This window comes from Myxocyprinus asiaticus, chromosome 31 (genome assembly GCF_019703515.2).
Source record: "Myxocyprinus asiaticus isolate MX2 ecotype Aquarium Trade chromosome 31, UBuf_Myxa_2, whole genome shotgun sequence".
NCBI classification, from domain to species: Eukaryota; Metazoa; Chordata; class Actinopteri; order Cypriniformes; family Catostomidae; genus Myxocyprinus; species Myxocyprinus asiaticus.
In genome coordinates this window covers 25,326,217-25,353,281 of record NC_059374.1, presented here as the reverse complement: position 1 = coordinate 25,353,281, position 27,065 = coordinate 25,326,217, and the positions used below count along the sequence as shown (strand labels likewise).

Genomic DNA, 27,065 nt, shown 5'->3' with positions numbered 1-27,065 from the left:
AGTACATGGACATTCAAAAGAATGTTGGAAATTTTTATTTATTTATATATATTTATGTTATGATAATAGTGTCTTTTTCACTGTGTTAAAGTTTGCATTCATAGTAACACTGTTTTGAACCCTATTATTCTATTATCTGGAATAAACTAAACTAATTTAAACATATTAAAACAACACATAATAACTAAATTCTCCGTTTTGATGAACGTGGTCTCTAAACACGTGGGAAGGAGTTCAGCTGTTCAGGGTTATATAACTGTAACTGGAGAACTTTGAACGAATACGACAAAAGTAGGTCACGTCACGCCAACTTCATCGCGATATAGGGTCGGAAGAATCTGATCAGAGAGAGTTAAACCTGAAAAAATGTCTGAAGTGTACGACTGCATCGTCATCGGCGCAGGGATCCAGGGTTCCTGTACTGCCTATCACCTGGCTAAAAACAAGCAAAAAAGTGTACTGCTGGAGCAGGTCGGTAGCATGACTTCACGTTTTACTCAGATACAGCAGACTGAAACAAACTCCTTAGGGGGACAGTTCAAACACAAATGAAAATTCTGTCATGATTTACTCACCCTCATACTAATCCAAACCTGGATGACGTTCTGTCTTGCATAGAACACAAAATAATATATTATGCAGAATGAATCTGCGTCACCATTCACTTTCATAGCATCTTTTTCATACATTGACTGTTAAAAGTCACTGAGGCTAACAAAAAAATTGTGTTGCATTTAGAACATGAATATAGTGGGCCTACCATTACCATATTAATGTATTTACATACTTTGCTACTATGCTTATGTTGCAAAGCCATTATAGTAATCATAGTTCATGTACATGCACAACAAAAAAACACAATTAGGGATGTACCGATATGAAAACTTTTGGTCGATACGATACCAATTTTAACAAAAATCATAGGCCGATACTGATATTTTGCCACTTTATTTTGTACTCAGATCACTTATACTTTGGAATTATGTTTTAAAATGTACAAAGAGGTACAAAAGATTTTTCACTTTTCTAACAATAAATAGTTTTTATTGGAACATGGATTGGATCTGTTGAACACATGACAGGCCAACATTTTTAGGAGAGCCACAGTGAAAGATAAATAGAAGATAAAAACACAAAATAACAAAAAAAAAACAAATTTATATAAAAGTTTATTTTGCACTTCTAAAACATTTTGGCACTTCTGTTGTACAAAACCCCCTTTTAAATTCTGTAATAAAATGGTATAATGGATAATGGATCATGCCATTCAGACCGCTAGAGGGCGCTGCTTGCTCACACAGCATTGACTAAATTGCAGAATGCAGAAACGCAGCCTTATAAGGCTTTATTAATCACGCAAGGCCATATTGCAATTTCAGTTTTAATTCAGTCAAGAGAATGAGAATGGTTTCCTCATCATGTAGGTAACGGTCACATGTCTTTATGGTGGTTTTTCCTCTAACGTGAGAACAAGAAAAGAATAAAATGTAAATATTACATGTCCTTTGGAGTGCCATCCCGTGACATATTGGGGCTATTATAATTTCTGGATTGTGCATTTGAATCCACAGAGTTTTAACTAAGTGTGTTACTAATTAATAATTATTAATAAACCATCATTTTTTATATGAGTGTTTTCATGCTTAAAACCGTTATGCATATGGTTTTAATTTGGTCAATATTGGACGATAAATATCGGCAGCCGATACATCGGTGCATCCCTAGTCACAATGTAAAAAATCCTAATGGCTCTCAAAATGGGCTTCATTTTCTGTATTCAAAATGTTATTTCTTATTTGTTTCTTTTTGTTTTGGAGTAAAATAGAACCAGACATTTTCTTAAGAGGTTTTATGAGAATCAACCGGTTGTTTAAGACTAAGACTGTATGTCATATATGTTTATCAAAACAAAAGAAATGCATGTCCTCCAGGATTATTACAGTTCTTGAATTTTCTCCCCAGTTTGTTCTGCCCCACTCTAGAGGGAGTTCTCATGGCCAGACCAGAATTATACGGAAAGCCTATGACGAAGACTTTTATGCAAACATGATGCATGAAAGCTATGAGCTCTGGGCCCAGCTTGAGAAAGAAGCAGGTGTTAATTTATACAGGTATGCGCATGTGTGTGAGGGAGAAAGAGAATGATAAAATGTTCTTCCCCAAAGCAACAAGAGAGCCATTCTTCGCATGAAAACTGTACAACAGCACTTGCAGACTGTCATGGCCCTCACCATTACTTTAAACATTAGAGCATTTTCATTCTAGTCCCTGAGCATCATCCACAGGCTGGGGCACACTTGTTTTTTCAAGGTCTGTGAGAGGTGTAATGGATCACAAGTGGATCAGGCCAACTCAGCCTTGATGCAGAATCATAGCCGCCTTCCCTTTTTTCTCTCTGGTATCCATCACAGCTCTCTGATGTATGGGTCCTGATGAGAGGCCACCTGTGCCCTTGAGCATTTCATAGACTGCCAGGCATGGCGTGAAAAATGTGTGGAAGATTTAGAGGAATGCTGCATGTATTCTCTATTTACTTTATTAAGTAGAGATTGTCCTCAATTATTACCTTGGAAGGTTCCTGCCCTGCCATGATGTGACCTGCCCCTTTGCTATTAGGGATAAGTGCACTGACACATGTGATATGGAGTCCTTCTCTCAGTGTCCCCAATCAGACACACACACACACACACTGAGGGGGATTCAGTCATAAAAAATACCTGATGAATGACTTGGACCTGTGAACTGGTGCTGTTCATGCATCATGATGGGTGGCAGATGGAGTAGGCCTTGAAAAACAGTATCCACTTAAAGTAGCTCAACCATCTATCACACAAATACATTCATTGTTGATTTAAAGCCTGTGTTCTCAACCTCTCATCCACAATGCCATAATTTCTCATCTTTTTTTTTTTTTTTTTTTTTACACCCAATTTGGAATGCCCAATTCCCAGTGCACTTTTAAGTCCTCGTGGTCGCATAGTGATTCGCCTCAATCCGGGTGGCGGAGGATGAATCCCAGTTGCCTCCGTGTCTGAGACCATCAACCCGCACATCTTATCACGTGGCTTGTTGAGGGCGTTGCCACGGAGACAAAGCGCGTGTGGAGGCTTCATGCCATCCACCGCGGCAACCTTGCTCAACTCACCACACGCCCCACCGAGAACGAACCACATTATAGCGACCACAAGGAGGTTACCCCATGTGACTCTACCCTCCCTAGCAACCGGGCCAATTTGGTTGCTTAGGATACCTGGCTAGAGTCACTCAGCACACCCTGGGTATAACTTCTCACCTTAAGACAACTGCATCACAAGCAGTTACCATCAAACAGACGGTGCTTTGCACAACTTATACATATGGAGTCTCAAAGTACTTATACTGAAATCAGGACGCAGTGATTGCTGTTTTAAATTAATTCCATTACTTTCTCATTCTTGCACAGCTGTTCAATAAGGATGTCTAAGTTAAATACAGATACTAATATTCTGGACACTTAATTCACACTTAAAAATGAATGAATTTTATTGCACTAGACAACAAAAATATATCAAACCAAGTGTAACAAAATATTAAACCAAACAAATTATGCTAATCGCCATTGGCGACAGTCGGGTTGTGAAGCGGTTTCGTCAGATATCATATTGTGAGTTATTGAATACATCTATGTCTCGAGCTACTTTTCACCTGTTCTGTTGTGATGACAAGCTTGCTGCACCGCACGCAACAACAACAAATTCAGCGCAAGAGAGTCGTGACCAAATTACTCTTTTGAACCGGATCTTCACCAAAAAAAAATGAGGGTTTGAACTCAGGAGCTCAGGTTAGCATTTTGAATCAGATTCACTTTCTCAGCGAATCAGCCGTCAGTGAGCTCACAACTGGGAGCGCAGACATTTCAAAATAAAAGTCCCATGTGTATTAGGGCTTCTTTATAATTAAAAGTCCCATATTGTGTACCACTTTTTTTCTCCTGGTAATTATTGATTGGGATTGGAGTAGCACAATAAACTGCATCTGGGATTTCATTCAATTTGCACTCTTGTAATCTCTGTGTCTGGGCCATCTGGTAAAGGTAAAAGACTAAGGCAATATTGTAAAACAGTTTTTTTAGTCTGGAGCCCTGTAGAGCTTTTCAGAAATAACTGTATATACAGCTCTGGAAAAAATTAAGAGACCACTGCAAAATTATCAGTTTCTCTGGATTTACTATTTATAGGTATGTGTTTGAGTAAAATTAACATTTTTGTTTTATTCTATAAAGTACTGACAACATTTCTTACAAATTCGAAATAAAAATATTGTCATTTAGAGCATTTATTTGCAGAAAATGACAACTGGTCAAAATAACAAAAAGATGCAGTGTTTTCAGACCTCGAATAATGCAAAGAAAACAAGTTCATATTAATTTTTAAACAACACAATTCTAATGTTTTAACTTAGAAAGAGTTCAGAAATCAGTATTTGGTTGAATAACCCTGATTTTCAATCACAGCTTTCATGCATCTTGGCATGCTCTCTACCAGTCTTTCACATTGCTGTTGGGTGACTTTATGCCACTCTTGGCACAAAAATTCAAGCAGCTCGGCTTTGTTTGATGGCTTGTGGCCATCCATCTTCCTCTTGATCACATTCCAGAGGTTTTCAATGGGGTACAGGTCTGGAGATTGGGCTGGCCATGACAGGGTCTTGATCCGGTGGTCCTCCATCCACAACTTGATTGACCTGGCTGTGTGGCATGGAGCATTGCCCTGCTGGAAAAACCAATCATCAGAGTTGGGGAACATTGTCAGAGCAGAAGGAAGCAAATTTTCTTCCAGGATAACCTTGTACATGGCTTGATTTATGCATCCTTCTCAAAGAAAAATCTGCCTGATTCCAGCCTTGCTGAAGCACCCCCAGATCATCACTGATCCTCCACCAGAGGTGATGATCTGGGGGTCACCTCTGGTGGAGGATCAGTGATGATCTGGGGGTGTCCAGAGTAACTGATAATTTTATCAGAGTAAAACTGATAATTTTTTTTTTTTTTGTGGATTTTTCCCCAATTTGGAATGCCCAATTCCCAATGTGCTTTTTAAGTCCTCGTGGTCGTGTAGTGATTTGCCTCAGTTTGGGTGGCAGAGGACGAATCTCAGTTGCCTCCATGTCTGAGGCTGTCAACACATGCATCTTATCACGTGGTTTGTTGAGCATGTTGCCATGGAGACATAGCACGTGTGGAGGCTTCATGCCATCCACCGCGGCAACCTTGCTCAACTCACCATGCACCCCACCAAGAACAAACCAAGAACGAACCACATTATAGTGACCATGAGGAAGTTACCCCATGTGACTCTACCCTCCCTAGCAACTGGGCCAATTTGGTTGCTTAGGAGACCTGGCTGGAGTCACTCAGCACACCCTGGGATTCGAACTAGTGAACTAGCGAACTCCAGGGGTGGTAGCCAGCGTCTTTACCACTGAGCTACCCAGGCCCCCCCTGCAGTGGTCTCTTAATTTTTTCCAGAGCTGTATATAACATATCCATTACATATTCTGTAATGTAATGCAAAGACATTCATACATTTTTATGTGTTTGTGATGTGATATAACTTTCAGGCCCACAGGCCTTCTGGTTATGGGTCCAGAGAACGGAGAGGATTTCTCAAAATTAAAGGCCACGATGCAAAGGAACAACATTCCCTCTGTGTTTCTGGAGAAGCACGAGTTCAGCCAGCACATTCCTAATTTGAATCTGACTGATGGGAATGGGGCACTGATGGACAATATGGCTGGAGTGCTGTTTGCAGACAGAGCCCTCAGAGCTGTACAGGTGAACTGATCCCTTAGAATTAGTCACTTGCTCAATACTCAGTGTTTTAGTAAATCATTTTATTAAAATATTTATTTAAAAAGATCTCTGGGAGGCTATTGGATTGTCACAGCTTTAAGCTATCAGATGCACATCTATTTATTTATACAAAGTAAATATATTTGCAGCCTTCCCAAAAGCTTCTTTTATTAAAGACCTATGATATGTAATTGTAGTTTTTTTAATTTTTTAATTTTATTTTTATTTTGGTAGCACTGATGTGTTAGTGATTGACTTGATTTATATTTGACATTGCTATTTGATGAAGAAAGAACATGGAAGTAAACTATAGCAAGCGTATCACATGAACAGTATGATTTGGCTGTTGTGATTTGGGTGTATTACTGAATTTATGTAAGTTATGTGTCTATTTAGAATAAATAATTGCCTAAGAAAATACATATGTGTGGCTTTTGTGTAGCTTATGTGTTATGTATACCTCAATGTGTTTGACAGGCAGTTGCGTCTCATGAAATTTCAGTGTGGAAGTAATGAATCCTGTTCTATATTTGTTGCATCATCTCTTTGATATATGAAAAATAAAACTCCTAATATATCAGAATATATTATGTTCTGTTACATTCTAATTGTCTTGAAAATGTTTTTAAATGTTGACACTATCTGGGCATTATGTGGATCGATTTGTGATAGATATACAGTACATGCCAGGTCTCTAAAGACCTGAGTATGTAATAATGTTTGGCGAAACACCCATGCATTTCAACAAATGTTCAAATGTTAGAAATATAACTGAAATGTACACAGCTGAGCCAAACACAGAATATGACCACTCACATTTGAAGTGAATAACGTTGGTCTTCTCCTAACAAGGCCACATGACAAGGTCTGGGTAGATTAGACGGTAAGCGAACAATCAGTTCTCATAGTTAACATGTTGATTGCAGGAGAATTGGGCAGGAGTAAAGACCCGAACGACATTCACAAGGGCCAAATTGTTATGGTTCAGAGTATCACTGAAACGGCAAGGCTTGTGGGGTTCTCCCGGTCAGCAGTGGTGAGTACCTACTGTACATACAGTGGTCCGTGGAGGGACAAACCACAAACCGGCAACAAGGAGTTGGGCACCCAAGGCTCATCAATGCACGAGGGCAACGAAGGCTATCCCATCTAGTCCGAACCGACAGAAAGTCTACTGTGTCACAGAAAATTTGAATGACCGGTCAGAGTTCCCATGATGACCCCTGTCCACCATCGAATGCGCCTACAATTGGCACGCAAGTGTTGGAACTGGAACTTGTAGCAGTGGAAGAAGGTCGCCTGGTCAGATGAGTCCTGTTTTCTTTTACATCACGTGGATGGCTGTGTACATGTGTGTCGTTTACCTAGGGAAGTGATGGCACCAGGATGCACTGGGGAAAGATGACAAGCCGGTGGAGGGGGTGTGATGCTTTGGGCAAAGTTCTGCTGGGAATGTCCGGCCATTCATGTGGACATCAATTTGACACGTGCCACCTACCTAAACATCGTTGCAGTCCAGGTACACCCCTTCATGGCAATGGTATTCCCTGATGTCAGTGGCCTCTTTCAGCATACTGCACATATTGTTTGGGAATGTTTTAAGGAACATGATGAAGAGTTCAAGATGTTCCCTGGCCTCCAAATTCCCCAGATCTCAATCCGATTGAGCATCTGTGGGATGTGCTGGACCAACAAGCCAGATCCATGGTGGCTCCACCTCGCAATTTACAGGACTTGAAGGATCTGCTGCTAATGTCTTGGTGCCAGATACCACAAGACACCTTCAGGGATCTTGTAGAGTCCATGACTCTGCGGTTTGGCGCTGTTGGCACATGGAGGACCAACAGCATATTAGGCAGGTGGTCATAATGTTTTGGCTCATTGGTGTATTTTTTCTTAGGAGTTTTGACCCAAGTCAATCTTGGATCAATTTAATCTCATTACATCAGTGGGCAAAGCACTAACTTCATGTGAGCTTGTTGTATGACATAATACGTTGCTAGCAAATACATTTTGTGAGTGCTCAATCAAGCATGATATATCTACTCAATTATTCTATTTATTGCCAGACAGATTGTTTAGTGAGTTTACTTAAAGCAGTTCAAGTAATCTTCTGTAAAGACCAAGGATATGAACAACAGCGTACTGTGTGTTTATAGAAACCTCTCACTCAGTACTATGATCTTTTAAACTTTTCAGTGTCACAAAGGCATTGAGTTATGCTCTTTGTGTACATAACTGTATTTACTGTCACCTTCAACACACATTTTAAAGCACTCAAAGATATGATATGGTTGCTGACTAGCTTGTTATAGCCTTCTTACACTGCATCTTGGGAATATGGCCCTGCACTTTTGTGCACACAATGCGTCCCCAGATTCAATAAGCTCTGCCTACAGCAGCTACAGAGTGCAGTGATAAGCTCCCGCTTGGCTCTCACCAAAGAAACTCTTTCATTATCTTTTGCCCGAATCTGACCAGCTTTTTCCAGTTTTAACTGATCCTTGCTGACATCTCTCAATTCTAAACTCAGCACTAGTTAAAGTTTAACCAAGCTTTCCGCACAGTTCTTATTAAGATATTTCTGTCATAGGAAGATTAAACGTTGTATTTAATGTGGATTTTATTGTTTGTGTCTTTTGATCTTCTTGCAGGGGGTTTATCTGTCAAACGGCGGTGTGATAAAGGATGGAGAGAAAGTGATTGACATTCAGCCTGGTGATGTGATCACTGTAACAACAGAGTCAGGAGTGTATAGAGGGAGGAGCCTGGTGATCACAGCAGGTCCCTGGGCCAACAAACTACTCACAAATACAGGACTAGAGCTCCCATTGAAGGTAGTACACTGACATTTTTGGGGTTTGAAAGCAGTTTCTATAAAAAAAAAAAAAAAATGGAAACAGGAATATAGCATATAATATTATCTATAGGCCATCGTTTGTGAAACCCACACAGCCACATATAGTTTGACCTGGATTAGACCACTGGGCAAAATGAAAAGTTAATTTATTCATTCATTCATTCATTCATTCATTCATTCGATTGTTAGTTAATATTTTCATTAATTCAGCCATTTGCTCATCTTTTCTATTTCTTTGCTTTTTAGAGATATTATCATAGTGAAATGTCTGGGGTTGAAAAGCAGATTCTGAAAAGTGGAAACATATGCATATAGCAAGGGAAATTGTTATAGGCTATAGTTTCAGAAACACACACAGCCACATATTGATTGACACCCCTGGACAGAATGAAAAGTGAGTCATTGGTGAATGTAATAAACCACCCAATACTCACCTCCCAGGTCTACAAATAGTATTGCCACTGGTCTCCAGTCCTCGGAGATTTCTTGTGTGTCACACACCACAAGAGAATTGATGGGGAAAGTATTCTGGGTTAGTTAAACTTCGAATTGGACCTAGAATTGGAATTGCATTTTTCAGGATGGCATGGGCTTGAATGTCTGCGCTTGGGTGAGCACGATAATATATGAGCAATGAATTTGTGCACTGGTGAATTTTTATGGTCTCTGAATGAGAAGGCAGGCTGGACAGTTCTTTAAAGTTAGAACAGCCAATTCCTAAATCCTTATTAGATTTACCTTGATGTGAGTTAATATTTATTCATTTTAAATTAGAATTCCACATGCTGTTTTTGAACATTCATTTGGAAAAGTATGTCAGCGTTAAGTTTTGGGTTTTTTGCTCTCTCAGGTTGTGAAGATTAACGTATGCTACTGGAAGGAAAAGGTCCCAGGCACCTACAGTGTCGGCCATCGTTTCCCCTGTTTTATACAACTGGAGCCAAAAGAGGGGGAGTATGATATTTACGGCCTTCCATCCAATGAGTATCCAGGACTAATGAAGGTGAGTGGGTTGATGCTTTTAAATTAGATAAAATGCTTTTATACAAATGACTGTAAAAGTCATTGGTTAAAAGCTGTGGGAATACCTTGCTATCACTATCAAAGTATATATTTAAAGGTATATACTTTATATATTTCATAACAGAATTAAGAATTAGTGCTGTCAGTCGATAACATTTTTTAATCGTGATTAATCGCATAATTGTTCGTAATTAATCTCTATTAATTAGCAGATTTTGAAAGTGCTGAAATTTGACTCTAAATAGACTTCTTTTCCTGTCAAAATACATTTATTTCTCTCTTAGGAAAGAAAACAAAACAATATGTAACAATATAATACTTTATTAACATTTTCCTACAAAGCCTACCGTAGTATAAAGATAAAAATGCACTAAAATAGCACCAATTCAAGTCTAAGTGGGAGTTTGACTAATCGAAATAACTAGTCTCCACATAAGTTGCATTTTCATTGCAATGGACATTAAATCTCTCATACTCAACAAATTTGATTACTGATTTGGCTGTTATGTGTGTTTGTAGTGTGTGCATCAGTGTAATGAGTCCGGGCGGACACATCGCATAGGTTCTGCTCTTTTAACCAGACTTTGTGCTGGTTTATGCTGTATTAACGGTAAATGCATTAATCAGGATTAAGAAAAAAATGTGTTAAACCTTTAAATTAATCATTAATTTTGACAGCTCTATTAAAAATGCAACTTTTGCCTACTCTTCTGTTTGCCTCATATTTTTACAATAATACTATGCCTCACTCTTTTATTTGAAAGACCATTTCTCAATAGCAACAATAGATATAGTCTGTTCTAGATACACCATCTCAGGATACAACAGACCATCACATTAATGCAATATCCTGCCCACATCTCATATGAAAAAGCCATTGAGGTTCACCGTCATTAAAGTTTTCATCCTTTGTTGATTAATCCACAATTCCCTTATGTAGAGATATACCAGACATCTCCCACTCTGAGAGCATTAAGATTTCAAGTACATCAGATGAAAGCGCAAACAGAAGTGATTCTATAGCTTTTTGAATGAATAAAGAATCATTGATGCTTTTAAAGAGGCAGAGACTCTCCTCTGAGCAGCACTCTCCTCTGGTCTATGTTCTTTCTGTACTAATGGCTCGGTTTCAGAACGCAGCAGTGCCCAGCAGGAGTCTTCAGTCTCATCACACTTAGCAAGACTGAATAGTAGAGCACAGATGGCTGTGTCATGTTAGATGCAGTATGCCTGCTCCAGTCGCTGGAGCTTGGCTTTTGCACGTATATCTGCTGCTCCTCCAAGCATACCGAGTGGTGGATCACAAATCTGGAATGTATCATAGGTCAGATTTTTTCTTCTGTATCATAGTGTGTGTGCATGTGTCTGAGCAGGTGTGTTACCACATGGGCAGTGAGACCGAACCGGATGAGAGAGATAAACAGACGGATAGAGTGGACATCGATATACTCAAGCGTTACATCACCCGCTGTCTCCCTGGGCTGATCCCAGTGCCTGCTATAGTGGAGAGTTGCATGTACACAGTGAGTTGGTTGATTGCTCATGACTTGTAAAAGTAAAACTTGTAAATTCCACTGGTAATCACTTCAGAGGTTAGCAGCGTGTGGCGCGTAGAGCAGCGTTTCATGGGAAGGTGCTATGACTTGTAGAAATCTGCCATCAGTGTGTACTGGAACAAACTTTCCTTGACTCTTTCACTCTTCAGGAGAAGAAAGAGGATATTTGAATGCAGGTTTCATGTTATATTCTGATACATTATTTGATTGAACAGAAGGGGTGGAGAAAATTTTGAATTTAAGAATTGGCCCCCTTTCATTTTATAAATTAGAATTTATTCGAATTTTAGAATGAATTTTAAAATTATAGAATTTATTATAAAACATAAATAGTTATTAATTGTAATTTATGAATTAATTAATAATGAATAATCATAAATTTAGATTCTTTATGCTTATTTATTCCCTGATATGCATTTTTTGTCTCAACCGACATTTCTATAATATGTTCAGTACTGTCAAAACATTTAAACCAGCCATTACACAGGTTACTGACATATATACTGACATACATATTGAAAAATGTTAATCTATTGATTATGTGGTAACACTTTACAATAAGGTCCCATTCATTAGCATTAGTTAATACATTAGGTATCATGAACTAACAATGAACGATATATATTTTACAGCATTTATTAGTCTTTGTTAATGTTAGTTAATAGAAATACAATTGTTCATTGTTAGTTCATAGTCCATTAACTTATTTTAACATATACAACTTTTGATTTTAAAAATGTTTTACTATATGTTGAAATTAACATTAACAAAGAATAATAAATGCTCTAAAAGTATTGTTCATTGTTAGTTTGTGTTAAATAATGTTGTTAACTAATGTTAACAAATGGAACCTTGTTACCGATTATGTTATATGCAGTAGTTAGTAAATTTAGGCATTCGGGGAAAGGAAGTTTTCTTCCACCCTGGTCCATTACTTGATCACTTAATTTAATTAATTATATATAATGATTACATATATTAAATACTAATTTCTATGTTGGCATTTCAAACATTTATTTTTAATATCATTGAATGTTTCTGGAAATACCTAGTATGTAGGTATGATAATCATTTTTTAATCAATTTTATATTATTTTTTTGCATGTTCTGAGATTCTGAATTAGTCTTTCATTTAATGCATCAGTACTTTGAAAAGACTAAATTCTCTCAGAGAAGGTTTTCAGTTACTGTGTAACCTTCTGTATGACCAAACACTCAAGTTTCCCATCCAGATGGCTGAAATGAAAAAATAATACAAACAAATGCAAAGTACAATCATATCAATCATAGAAAAGCACAGTGATGGTGCAATACAACATAAATCCTTCATAAACTGCCCTTGAATAAACCCTCCACTATCCTGTCAAGAGATCCATAGGTCAGTGCCCAGAACTCCGGTGAGCCTACAGAGATAAAGTCCAGTATTAAAGAAAGAAACGGAGTGGAACCGTATAAAAGGGTTACCTAGAAGCAGGCTGCACAGAGCTTGTCTTGTTTGATAGTATCCGTGCAACAATGTCTCAGTCAGCTCCCCACAGTATCGATTATTTTCACCCTTAAAAAATAAAAAAAATAAATAAAAAATAGAGAGAGAGAGAGAGAGAGAGAGAAGACAACATCTTAGCAATACATACTGTAAATGGCTCCAAATGCTTTTAGAGGCTTTTAAAAATAATCATTTTGGTTGAATAGGTCTCTGTTTGCAGTTGTCAGATGCTGCAAGAACATTTAATTAGGATGAAGTGAAAAGTATCTTTAAAAGCAAAACAAATTATTTTAAACCCATGCAAAATGTTAAAATAAATGTGTATCAGTCATATTTGTTAATATTTAAGGAGGTGCAAAACTGTCTAATGAAGGCCCTGAAGGTGGCATGAAACGTCATATAGTTTTAAATTTAAGGATGGCATTTTGATTTTTGGTTACACATCCTCTTTAGTTGGTTGAGCACCTTTGTTTAAACTTTTTTGTCATTCATAAATCACCCTAAATATGTTTATTGCAGGGTTCCCATGATCATGGAAAACCAGAAAATATCAGAGAATTTTTAATTTGTATTTTCCAGGAATGTATAAATTCTCAGAAGTCATGGAAATTCATTGAAATTAACAAAATTATAAAATTCATGGAAATAGTTTTAGTGAAAATACTGTACATTTTCATAGTTATTCTCTGCTATAAAGTATTTAATCGGCTAGATATTGCTCTTGTATAGAGGGTGTGATAGTAAAACTTGCTCACAAGGCATAGTGATGTCCGATTTTGTGAACAAATTGTTCTTTTAAGTCTGTATTTTTTAATGAATCGTCAAACCAGTTCATAAAATGGTCTTAATAATTCATTACTGAATCAATCTGAATCCAAATGACCTTTAAATATATTTATCCAGTAATCACTAACTTCTGGAAATGTTACGGAAAAGTAATTGGTCAAAAAAGTGTGGGAACCTTGTCATAGCATTCATTAGCAATTTCAGGCATACTGTATAATGACTTATCTCTTAAATGCTTTTTAATTTTTTCAGTTCAAACAATACTTATAACTCATGCAAAGTGTATGTTATCAGTATTAAAAGGTCAAATAATGACAGTCTTGCCCTGATGTTTAACATTCCCCTGCTTAAATCATCATTGTTTGTAGGTCACACCAGACCATCACTTCATCCTTGATTGCCACCCAACCCACAGAAACATTGTCATCGGTGCTGGATTCTCAGGTCAGTGTAGACACTAATGTTCTCCCCTGCTGAAAAGACTAGCTTAGACTAGCATGAATTTCCATGCTGGTCCAAGATGGCATGTAATGGTTAGTGTTGGTTTGTCGGTGGTCTAGCTAGTGGATCAGCAAAACATTATCGTCAACAAGCATAGACTGTTGGTTAAAGGGATAGTTCATCCAAAAATTGTTCCAAACCTGACTTTCTTTCTTCTGTGGAACACAAAAGATGTCAGGCAGAACATTAGCCTCAGTCACCACTTACTTTAATTGCATCTTTTTTCCATACAATGTAGGTGAATGGTGACTGAGGGAAACATTTCTGCCTAATAGAAAGTCATACGGGTTTGGGACAGCAGGAGGGTTAGTAAATAATTAAAATTTTTACATTTTTCATTGAACTACCCCTTTAAAAGGATAGTTTACTCAAAAATGAAAATTCTCTCACCAATTAGAACTTTGAAGGTCCAAAAAGCATATAAAGGCAGCATAAAAGTAATCCATACAACTCCGGTGGTTAAAACAATATCTTCAGAAGGGATATGATAAGTGTGGGTGAGAAACAGATCAATATTTAAGTCCTTTTTACAATCAATCTCCACTTTCACATTCTTCTTTTGCTTTTGGCGATTCACATTCTTTGTGCATATCGCCACCTACCGGGCAGGGAGGAGAATTTATAGTAAAAAAAGGACTTAAATATGGATCTGTTTCTCAACCACATCTATCATATCACTTCTGAAGATATGGATTTAACCACTAGAGTCATATAAATTACTTTTATGCTGCCTTTATGTGTTTTATGGACCTTCAAAGTTCTGGCCACCATTCACTTACATTGAATGAACCTACAGAGCTGAGATATGCTTCTAAACATCTTTGTTTGTGTTCAGCAGAAGAAAGTAAGTCATACACATCTGGGATGGCAGTAAATTATCAGAGAATTTTCATTTTTGGATGAACTATACCTTTAAGCTAGTTTACAAGCGTGGTAGGGTTGCCAGCACACCAGCATTCCACGCTAGGTACCAGCATCCATAAAATGACATTTGTTGGTGACCAGCAGTGTTGGTCTTTTCAACAGAGCTCTCAGGCTTGTAAAACACCCACCCACACACAGTCACACCGACTCAAAAAGGTGTCTTAACTTTTTAATGAGCGAATGGAGTAGGGCACTGGTGAAGGACAGGAACCGAAGCCCCCAGTTCAGGCACCTTTTATCCTCTAATTAAAGGCGGTTGCTGGCCCCCTGGGCTTGTGTGTGCTCCCAAACCTGCCTCTCAGGGGGCCAAAGGGCTCACCTGACATTTGTTCCATCTGCTCCCATCGCCTCCTCCTTAAACTTATTATGGGACTAATTAAATTCCACTGGTAATCACTTCAGTGGTTAGCAGCGTGGGACGCGGAGAGGAGCGTTTCATGGGAAGGGGTTAGGAAAAGATATACAGTAAAACTGCTATTGTGGCATCACCGTGAAGCTATTCATCTTGTGATGTATTGTGCCTAGTTAAAGGAGCTGCTCTGGAGATGTCACCGAAAGCATTGTGAGGCTGCCTCACTGTACCACTACTGTCCCAATGCTCTGGCCGACGTGCACTAATGATTTATGACATATATTCTTCTGCCTTAATAATACATTATGACATAGATAGGAGCAGAGGAATGCTTACTATTAACCTCTCCCACCCTTTTCTCAATTTATTGTCACCATAATGACAACGCCTCGCCTCCTTGCTGCTCCCCTGCCCTCAGTGCAGCTGTCGTATTTGCGGCTTGGGAGAAACTAAAGGGTAGGAATTGGATCCATTTCAGGGGCAAATACACAGAGCAGTTGCCCTCCACTCAGAATTTGTCTCGAGCCAAGCTCGGAGCTCAAGGTCCTCCAGTTGCCATGGATACCCAGTTACTTCAGTGGGGTTTAAGCAAGAACAGAAGACCCTCTGCACAGATGTCTGGTGGTCAAAGCCATATCCACTCAGAGCCCGGACTTCAAGAACTTCAAACGGCCACACAATCCGAGAAAGCACAGAGCATTGGAGAAAAATGCAGTGCATTTTAAACATCTTTCCCAGCATGAGCTCTCTCTTAAAGGGATAGTTCACCCATCATTGACTCACCCTCATGTTGATCCAAACCTGTCTGACTGATGTTAGGCAGAATGTTAGCCTCAGTCACCATTCACTTTCGTTGCATCTTTTTTCTGAAGCAAACATTTTGCCTAACATCTCCTTTTGTGTCCCACATCCAGTGTGATGACAGAATTGTCATTTTTAGGCGAACACACCCTTAAAACATACATAAACACAAACACACAGAACACTGCTATGATAGCCCACTCTTTAATGAGGAAGACGAATTTTCTTAATTTAGCATTTGGCCCAAACCAAATGCAGAAAATAAATGTTCTGTGACAGCGGGTGTGATTATGCCAGCATGATTTCTTTTTTGTCTCCATGCTCTCTCATGCAAAGGCTTTTCTGAGTCAGACAGCAGACGGCAGATAATGGCTATTTATAGAGGTCCAGTGTATGTTCTCCCGTGAGGTGCAGTTCTTTTACCCCCGTGTATTGAATGAATGTAAACTCCATCCTGTGATGATTCACCTCTCTGTAAATGTGATATATTTTTTTCATTCTTCCTCTGCAGGCCATGGTTTCAAGTTTGGCCCTATCGTGGGGAAGGTGCTTTCTCAATTGGCTATGGGGGAGGTTCCATCCCAGGACCTGTCACCTTTCCGCATCCAACGTTTCAAATCCCATTCCAGATCTTATCTTTAAGTCTAGGACCATAATATGAATGCAGCTGGTTTAATATGATAAACAGAATGAGGAATTCCTAAATGCAGCTACAGTAACTGTGCTATACTAATTCAATGACCAAGTACCATATGCGGCAAAAATTGGCTTTAGTGAGTGAATAAAGTGGAGTAACTCACTTAAAGTGATTTTTTGCAGATTGCTAAATTTATAGAAAAATATAGTAATGGTGGAATAGTGTATTTGAAAAATATGTTTGTGAAAAACTGATGTACACTCACAAGAGTTGAAGACTCTGGTAATATCAGCCTTAGAGAAAAATATGTTTTATTCTATATATGGTTGCTGGTTGCACATTCATGAGCAGCCATGTTGAGATCATATGACCAGCCAAGTGCTTGTCTTCAGTTCCAGTCTTCAGTTCCAGCACATTTCCTTAGGGTTAGGGTAAGGATTAGCGCCACGATGATACAATTCGACCCTTTACTTCACTTGCGCTTGGGGGGCCATAGGGATAATTTTGGATCATCATGCTGCATTTACGTCGCTAGGTATCAGCGAATATAAACATTAATATTTTTAAGTGCACCTTTAAATCGAATTGTAAGAATGATAAATCTTTGATAATTCTTAAATAAAGACACATAAGTCAAAACAGCTAAATAATCCCATAGTCACTGGGACTAAAAATATATATTTAAATAATTATACAAAATTTCAATGCAAATACATTTTCTCAATTCACTCAATTTGGACCCTGCCAAGAACACTAAAAAGCATATACACTATGTACTGTATGTGACTAAATGTGATTATGTGTAATTGATTAATAACCATAAATAGCTGTCTTCGCCATTAAGCATTATTTCACAAATCCTGCTGATAAGGAGTTCTTATTTGTCTAATGTTCATGAAGATACTGGGTGACAAATGCCTTAGAGGTTAGATGGATGATAAATCAATAACCTGTAATTTGATCACAAGAGTAACTCCAACAGAGACAATGCCTGCTGAGCTATGTTTCAGCATCTGCTATCCTGACAAGAAAGCCATTAGGCTCCTACAATGACTTTGTAATGCTATTGTCTGATATTGTCTGATTTTGAACGCATTCATCTGTGGCCAATAGCATCAAAATTAAAGTGCACACTTGTCAGTTTTTATGATTTTGTGCATTGTTCCTCTTCGGCACTTTAGAGAGGGGGTTCTCGATGCAAACGAAGCATATTGTTAAAAAGACATCAGCTGTTGTGCCATTTGTCTTGGAAAAGTTGGCTTCATTTGTTGCCTTGCTGCCTGGACCCATTTTCCCCTGTAAACATGTTAATCACTAATCAGGCAGCCTTTTACAATAGACGTCCACCAGCACCATTAGAGGGAATGAGGAAATTATACAATGTGACAGCGGGTTACCAGGGGCTCATTCATCCTTCAGGCTAGAAGTTGGTGTGCATTGATAGTATTAGTGTATTGATGGCTGTATTAAAATGCCATCAAACATGCAAAAGTAATATTTGCTTCCCCTGATTATAGGCTAGAGAGGTTACCTGATGTGATAAGAGCTTTTTTAAAGGGATAGTTTGCAGAAAATTTAATTCTGTCATAATTTACTCATCCTATTGTCGCTCCAAACCAGTAGGACTTTTTCTTTTTTTTTTGTGGAACACAAAGGGAGAAATTATAAAGTCTATTCAGTGTTTATTTGCCTTGTTATGACAGTGAATAGTGACTCAAAAATGGAAAAAGAAAAAAAAAGGGTTTTGTATTTTAGCATTATCAATGTATCCGCCATATTTGTTTTGGGCTGATGAAAGAATTTACAGTGGATAGAGAGACTGGAATATATGAAGGAGTGAAGACATACCTTTATTTGCATGATTTGCACCAGGACAATATAGACACATCTCACATGCACCTGAGTCACTATTCACTTTCATTAAGTTTTGAGCATCATTAGGGTGAGTAAATAATGATAGAATTTGCATTTTGCGGCATTGGAATCCTTTCAACAAAAGCGTGAGGAACTATTGTAAATTGTGTTTTGGGAGCCTGGAGGCAAAAGCTTCATTGCATAGAGGTTTAATGAATGCAGATTCTGGCCTCTTTACTGGCTTGCTTTTGTGTGGAAAGGTCATGGCTTCAGACTGCAGAGGGGAGCTTTTTTTTTTTTTTTAAAGAAAAGTCAAAATAGCTCTTCAGTGCAAATGATAAAGGAGCTTTTTAATGATTGGGGGAGAGAGAATCAGGCCACTCACTGGTAAATGTGGTCTTTGAAACAATGCAGGTCCATGGAGTGCAAAGGAAGACAGGGCAACAGGAAAGAGCTGTGTTGTGCACAAAAGAACTGAATAGTGAATATGGCTTGTAAAGAATCCATAAGTGATGTCAAGTCTCTCATAAAGCAATGGCACTAAAATAGCAACAATCAGTTACATTCATTAGCTTTAAGGCAAGCATCACAAATATTGCTCATTCTTGGGGTTTGAGATTTGTCCTAACCATACTGTATTTATTAAACTTCAATTCATACCATTTCATACCAAAAAACACTCAGAACACCTTAGCAACTGCATAGCAATGCCCTTGCAACCACTTAGAGCACCCTAGCAATCTACTAAAAAACACTCAGAACACCTTAGCAACCACATAGCAACAACCGAGCAACAACGTGCCAAAAAAACACTCAGAACACCTCAGCAATCAAATAGCAAGGCCCATGCTACCACTTATAACACCATAGCAACCTGCTAATAAACGCTCAGGATACCTTAGCAACCATATAGCAACACACTAGCAATAACATGCCAAAAAACACTCAGAACCCCTTAGCAACTGCATAGCAACACCCTTGCAACCACCCAAAACACACTAGCAACCTGCTAAAAACATTCAGAACACCTTAGCAAACGCATAGCAACATCATAGCAACAACGTGCCAAAAAACACTCAGAACACCTTAGAAGCCACATTGTAATGCCCTTGCAACTACCCAGAACACACTAGCAACCTCCTAAAAAACACTCAGAACAACTTAGCAACTGCATAGCAACACCCTTGCAACCAACCACAACACCCTAGGAAACTGCTATAAAACACTCAGAACACCTAAGCAAACACATAGCTACACCCTAGCAACAGTGTGCCAAAAAACACTTAGAAAACCTTAGCAACCACATAGCAATGCTATTACAACCACACAAAACACCCTAGCAACCGCATAGCAATACCCTTGCTACAACTCAGAACACCCTAGCAACTTGCTAATAAACACTCAGAATACCTTACCAACCACATAGCAATGCACTAGCAACAACATGCCATAAAACACTCAGAACACCTTAGCAGCCATATAGCAATGCCCTTGCAACTACCCAGAACACACTATCAACCTCCTAAAAAACACTCAGAACACATTAGCAACTGCATAGCAAACTCCTTGCAACCACCCAAAACACCCTGGGAACCTGCTATAAAACCCTCTGAACACCAAACCAACTGCATAGCTACACCCTAGCAACAGTGTGCCAAAAAACACTTAGAACACCTTAGCAACTGCATTGCAGCACCCATGCAACCACCCAAAACACCCTGGGAACCTGCTATAAAACACTCGGAACACGTAACCAACCGCATAGCTACACCCTAGCAACACATAGAACACCTTAATAACCACATAGTAATGCTTTTACAACCACCCAGAACACCCTAGCAACCTGCTACACATTTTGAACACCTTAGCAACCACATTGTAACAAACTCATAACAATGTGCCAATAAACACCAAGAACACCTTAACAATCACACAGCAATGCCCTTGCAACCACCCAAAACAACCTAGCAACCTGCTAAAAAACACTAGGAACACCTTAGCAACCACATAGCAACATCCTAGCAACAATGTGCAAAAAAACACTCAGAACACCTTCGCAATCGCATAGCATGGCCCTTCCTACCATTTAGAACACCTTAGCAACTTGCTTATAAACATTCAGAATACCTTAGCAACCATATAGCAACACACTAGCAACAACATGCCAAAAAACACTCAGAACACCTTAGCAACTGCATAGCAACACCCTTGCAACCACCTAAAATACCCTAGGAACCTGCTATAAAACACTCGGAACTCCTAACCAACCGCATCTACACCCTAGCAACAATGTGCCAAAACAACAACAACAAAAAAAAACCCACTTAGAACACCTTAGCAACCACATAGCAATGCTTTTACAACCACCCAGAACACCCTAGCAACCTGCTTAACATTTTGAACACCTTAGCAACCACATAATAACACACTAATAACAATGTGCCAAAAACACTCAGAAAACCTTAGCAACCACATTGCAACAAACTCATAACAATGTGCCAAAAAAAAACAAAAAAAAACACTCAGAACACCTTAGCAATCACATAGCGATGCCCTTGCAACCACCCAAAACCTCCTAGCTTTGTGGTTGCAAGTTTTTCTTGAGCAAGCACCACACACATTTTCATCAGAAAATTTATAAATCAAGTTTATCTCTATCCTTTCATTTCAGATAATTTTGCAAAATCCTCTACTCATGTTTGTGTTGTCCTGAAGACTCATGTCCAAATTTCACTACTCTCTTAACATTAGTCTTGCATTATTTGTTTAAGTGACCACAAGCTACGTATGTTAATCATTAAAAAAGAAGAACGAAAAGAAGTGCTTTAAACAGACCTCTGATGTCATTCTACCAAGTAAGGTTTGTTTCATCAGCCATCAATTTAAGATTTCATGGAATAGAGGAGATGCAGGCTACCGTAGTTCATGGAATAGTGGAGATGCAGGCTACCGTAGTTCATGGAATAGAGGAGATGCAGGCTACCGTAGCTCAGCTCAAATCTAACAGAAACAATAGAAGACTGATAGACTGACAGTAGAGTTTTTCATATAGGCATCTCTCTGCATCTCACTCTTTTTTTCTCACTCTCATTGTCTTTCTCTGTCTCAAATACTGGCCCCTCCATGGGAATTTTTGAAAGTGCACTTCTTGAAGGTGTCAGACGAAGAAAACCACACATTGACTGATAACAAAAAGGGAGAAAGTCACGTATTGCTATGGTGATGGGTGATGTTTACTGCCCTCTGTAAAGGTCTAGGCAAATGGAAGACAGGGTTTAACAGAAGCACTAACCGGACTTCTCTTGATGTGGTGCTGCCCTTGATTTGGATGCATCATGTCATTGCATCATGTACACAACAAATGCTCTCGTCTGAACAACAAATGGGACATATAATGTATTTTAGTTGGAGCTGTCATCTTTCTCTCTTGCTTTTTTGTGGAAGCATCATTTGGACTGTAAATCCTCTGCTTGGTAAATTCTCTTTCTTGTAAGTTGACAGACTCAAACTCAAGTAGAAATAATTTTTATATATCCAGTTTTGGCTCTAAGTTAAATGAGTAAAACAAAGAAAAAAATATATGATTCTAATTGCATTTGAAGAAGTGTGGAAAAACTATTTTTGGGTATTTGTGAGGACATCAGACCCTTACCAAAAAGTACTGTTGTAGTAATATGGTGCAATGATGGTATCAGGTGGTAATACTATGGTACTAAATGAGTACCATACTCAATGCATTTACATGAAATTCCAATGTACTTTAATTAATTAATTTATTTATTTTGGTCTAATGCCCTCACCTCACATCCAGAAAGATCTGCACTAATTGCATTTACATGTATTAGTTTGGCTGAAACTATTAATCAAAGAGAGAACACAATACAAGTAGTGCCACCACACCAAAGTTAGTCAAGTGCTCTGGGAAGGGGTGTGTCTTCAGCCTTTTATTAAAGATCACAGTGAACTCCGTTCTTTACGTGATGGTTGGTAGTTCATTCCACTTTTGCACTTTCCCAACACACAAATCTCGCTTCCGTATGTCAGCAGCCATTCTCTGCTGTTAGGATGCTTTTCATCATAGACAGCACCGTGTCTTACATCCTACTTTTTTATTTGCCACCTGAAAGTACAGAACAAATTATGTTTACAGCTCAAACAGTCCATTCATTTGAAATCTCTGACCCTGCACCTGCTGTGCTGCTTTAAATGGAGTCCCATGAGCCCAAAGACTTGCTGTGATTTTTATATCCACACATGAGTGTGTAATAAAAACGAGGTCAAGCCTCCCTGACCCCTGTCAATCATACCCCAAGGTTTATCTAATGCTGCACACCCTGCCTCAGGAGACAGGCATTAATTAGTGGCCGTCTACCAAAAAACGCTTGCTCCTTTAGACTCCAACTGCAAACAAAGTGCTCCCTCCCTGGGGTAATTATCCTGCAGCACTCTGGCCACCCGTGTAAACCCCAGAGGAGCTCTTTGTGGCAAGACATACTGTGGGTCAAGAGGGCCAGGATTCATTCCAGCAGGGAGGATCATAGAACATGGCAGAGAAGAGCATGATGACAGCACAAGCAAAGATCAATATCCAAAGGTTATGACAGACCAGAGTAGTGTAAGCCAGCATATGAGTCCCTTTGGGATCTTTTTCTTCTTTGACAGAGTTTGCCTTTACTGTTAAACTGGAAAACAATATTAAAAAGCAGTGGATTAGACGAGGGTCACTAGACATTACAGTGGATGTTAAATCTATTTGAAGGTGAGATGAGATATTGTGAAACAGAGTGTGTATTTACAGTGCATTCACAATCTAATTTTATGCTTAATAACCCCGACAATGTGTAACGTCATGTAAACGGCATGTAAATGTTTAATCAGAAAGATCATAAGGTTATTCAAAAACCAATCAGCATACTGTAGTCTTGTACACATGTCTGTTAAACGTTTTAATATCAAAACTGGAAAAACCCAAAAACTTCAGTGTAATGTAAACAAGTTTAAAGAATTTAAAGCAGATTTTTTAAAGTTATCAGCGTATTTGGTGTGCATGTAAACACATTCATAAACTTTTTGAACGACTGCATTTGTGGCATAATGTTGATTACCACAAAAATTCTGGGCTCCAGTGAGGCATTGACAATGGAAGTGAATGGGGCCAATCTGTAAACGTTACCAATCTGTAAACGTTACAATTCTCACTGTTTCAAAAGTAAAGCCATTAAAAGACATTAACAATATGTGTGTTAACATGATTTTAGTGTGATAAAATGGCTTACTAATCTTTTCTGTGTAAAGTTACTTCCAATTTTACAACTTGCCATGATGACGTAACACTGTAAACCCTAAAACGACTGTAAAAACAATGATTTAAACAACAGGTCAAATAATACAGAAGTTTTAAAAGAAGAAAAAAGTGCTTTTATAAAATTATAAGCTTCACATTTCTGCCTTTAAACCCTCCAAAAATTGGCCCTATTAATTTCCATTGTAAGTGCCTCACTTTAACCTTGATCTCTGTTTTTTTTTTTATTAGTAGGGACAATTCAAAATAATTTTTGATGGCAATCAACATTATGCCACAAATGCTGCCAATTTGATCTTAAATGGTATTGAACCCAGAATAATCCTTTAATAACCTGATAAACATCTTAAACTGATTCAACTGTTAGAGACGTTCCCCTTCTGTCACTCACTCGATATTGTTTCGATGTAGTGACAGTAGGGGTCCCTATACGAAACGCCACAATGGCTGAACTGTGTTATGTGAACTGCCGATGCAGGTGTAGTCAAGCTACTGTGAGCGTAGAAACAGATGCACTCGGACTGCACGTAACCTCCCCAGATGCCCCAAAACGTCATGTAATTCCCAACAACCCTGAGGGGAGAAGGAGACGTATCTAGTATGGGAACAGGCCGCACCAGCCGTGGCTTTTTCTCTCTGAGTTTTTCTCTCTACAGACAATTAGATTCAGCCGGGGCCTTTAAATGCTCATAAAATGCACAGGGGAAGGCGTTCTTTTCCGTTCCTATTCTTTCAGGGGGAAAAGACCCCATGGAGGCCACACCCTGCCGTGAAGGGGAGGGTAAAAAAGTGGCGAATACGTCATATGGGCCTAAGGCCGCACATGGAAGAGGCGTGGTGGTAGGTCCTGCCCTTCGTAGGGGTGGAGCTCTACAAATGCAGCGACTGGGGCAGAGAGGGCTCTGCCAAGGGAGACGAGGGTCTACAGAAAAAGGACACTGCACCGCGGAAGAGACATCACAGGAGGTTACCGGGGTAACCGAGACCTGTGGAGCACTTACCCCAGTACAGGGCACGTTAGCACACATACTGGGTCCGACTACGAATTCCTCCGCTGAATTCGTGAGCCAGAGGGCTAGGAGGAAGGACATCCAGGGTTCACAGGTCGCGAACACACGCATGGGAGAGAAGAGCGCACGGCTTCACCTTGTGGAGGGGAAAGGTGCTATACACAAGCGGTACACCTGGCCAGCTGCCCCGCGTAACGAAACTTACCTGTTCGTACCTGAAAGAACACGCGACGAAACCGGCCCAACACAGAGATTGTAAAATCTCGCGAAGGTATTGGGTGTTGCCCAGCCCGCTGCTCTACAGATGTCTTCTAGAGAGTTGCCATTGGCCAGTGCCCACGAGGATGCCACACTCCTTGTGGCGTGTGCTCGAACCCGCAAGGGGGCGGGCATGGACTGGGTCTGATAGGCCAAAGCGATGGCGTCCACGATCCAGTGGGCAAGCCTCTGTTTGGAGACAGCGTTCCCTTTCTGCTGTCCGCTGAAGCAGACAAAGAGCTGCTCAGAGCGTCTAAAGCTCTGCGTGCGATCCAAGTAGATGTACAAAGCACGCACCGGACACAGCAACGATAAGGCTGGGTCTGCCTCCTCTGGGGGCAGCACTTGCAGGCTCATCACCTTCTCTTGCAGGAAGGAAAGCACTGACCCGACTGCGCACCACCGGGGGTCTTCGCTACGGGAAGAACACCACTTAGTGAAGATACGCCACTTCAGGGAATACAGCTGCCTTGTAGAAGGAGCTCGGGCCTGAGTGATCGTGTTAACCACTGCAGGCGGTAGATCAGTTAGGTCTTCCATGTCCCGTCCAGGGACCAGACATGGAGATTCCAGAGGTCTGGGCGTGGGTGCCAGAAGGTGCCCCGTCCCTAAGAAAGAAGGTCCTCCCTCAGGGGAATTTGCCAGGGAGGTGCTGTCGCGAGGGCCGTGAGGTCCGAGAACCAGGTCTGGGTGGGCCAATACGGAGCCATGAGAATTACCTGCTCCTTGTCCTCCCTGACCTTGCACAGAACCTGTGCAAGTAGGCTCACTGGGGGGAATGTGCATGCGTAGCCCCTGGGGCCAGCTGTGTGCTCAACCAAGTTCAGCCACAGGTGGCGCTCCTGGACCACAAGCGTGGACATCATCTGCCCGAGTGCACGTGCTGTGATCATAGTCGCACGGTCGCATCGGTCGCCGAGCGCAGCTCTTGTAGCACACCGGGATCAGAACTACCCTCATGTAGCTCTTTCAAAGCCTTGGTCTGATGGACCTGTAAGAGGGCCATGGTGTGCAGGGCAGAGGCAGCCTGACTGGCAGCGCTGTAGGCTTTAGTAACCAGAGACGACGTCGTCCTACAGGCTCGGCAAGGGAGTGCCGGGCGTCTCCGCCAGGTGGTGGTGCTCAGCGGGCACAGGTGTGCCACGATCGCCTTATCCACCTGGGGTATCGCGGCATAACCCTCGGCCGCCCCACCGTCAAGGGTAGAGAGAGTGGATGAACTGAAGGATCGGGTTCGGGCAGCGAAAGGTGCCCTCCACGATCGCGTCAGCTCATTGTGCACTTCCAGGAAGAAGGGGAATGGAGGGGGGCGTAGCCACAAGCAGCGCGCCGAATCCAGAAACTAGTCATCAAGCCGCGAGTGCTCAAGGGCAGCGGCACCACTCATGGTGGTCAGCTCCGCGTCGGCCTCAGACTGGGCTGCCACACCCGAAGGTGGCAGCCCAGTGGAGTCCTCGGTGTCCGACATCACCAAGGCGCTCTCTGATGCAGCGATCGACATCTCATCCAGCTCACGAGCTCCGAAAGAGACATTAGGCTGGCACTGAGGTGAGCTGCCTATCTCATCCCAGAACTGGACGGGCGCAAACGAGCGTACTGGGGAAGCTGGCGGTCCGTGGGGGTTTACCCGGCAGAACCGTACCCATTGAAGCCCCCAAATTGCCTTCAGCGTCAACCAGAGCGGCCTCATACCCGTAGGTAGAAGGACCAGTGGGGGGGACAGCTGAAGTGGCTTTCCCTCGAAAGAAGGAAAGCCGCGACCGCAACGTTGCCATGGTCATGTTCTCGCAATGAGAACATGAACCATCCACGAACGCTTCCTCAACGTGATTTTGGCCCAGGCACGTGAGGCAGTGATCGTGACCGTCAGAGGTGGAGAGGTAAT

At 40.4% G+C, this 27,065-nt stretch overlaps 1 protein-coding gene across 1 annotated transcript; it reads left to right on the top strand.

Annotated features, from left to right (window-relative positions):
- The first annotated feature begins 301 nt into the window (after positions 1-301).
- pipox (pipecolic acid oxidase) lies at positions 302-17,892 on the top strand. Its single transcript, XM_051665931.1, has 8 exons — positions 302-471; positions 1,963-2,111; positions 5,599-5,812; positions 8,485-8,667; positions 9,541-9,693; positions 11,087-11,236; positions 13,910-13,985; positions 16,631-17,892. The coding sequence occupies exons 1-8, from the start codon at positions 367-369 to the stop codon at positions 16,759-16,761; spliced, it is 1,161 nt and encodes a 386-aa protein (XP_051521891.1). The 5' UTR covers positions 302-366; the 3' UTR covers positions 16,762-17,892.
- Positions 17,893-27,065: the final 9,173 nt, after the last annotated feature.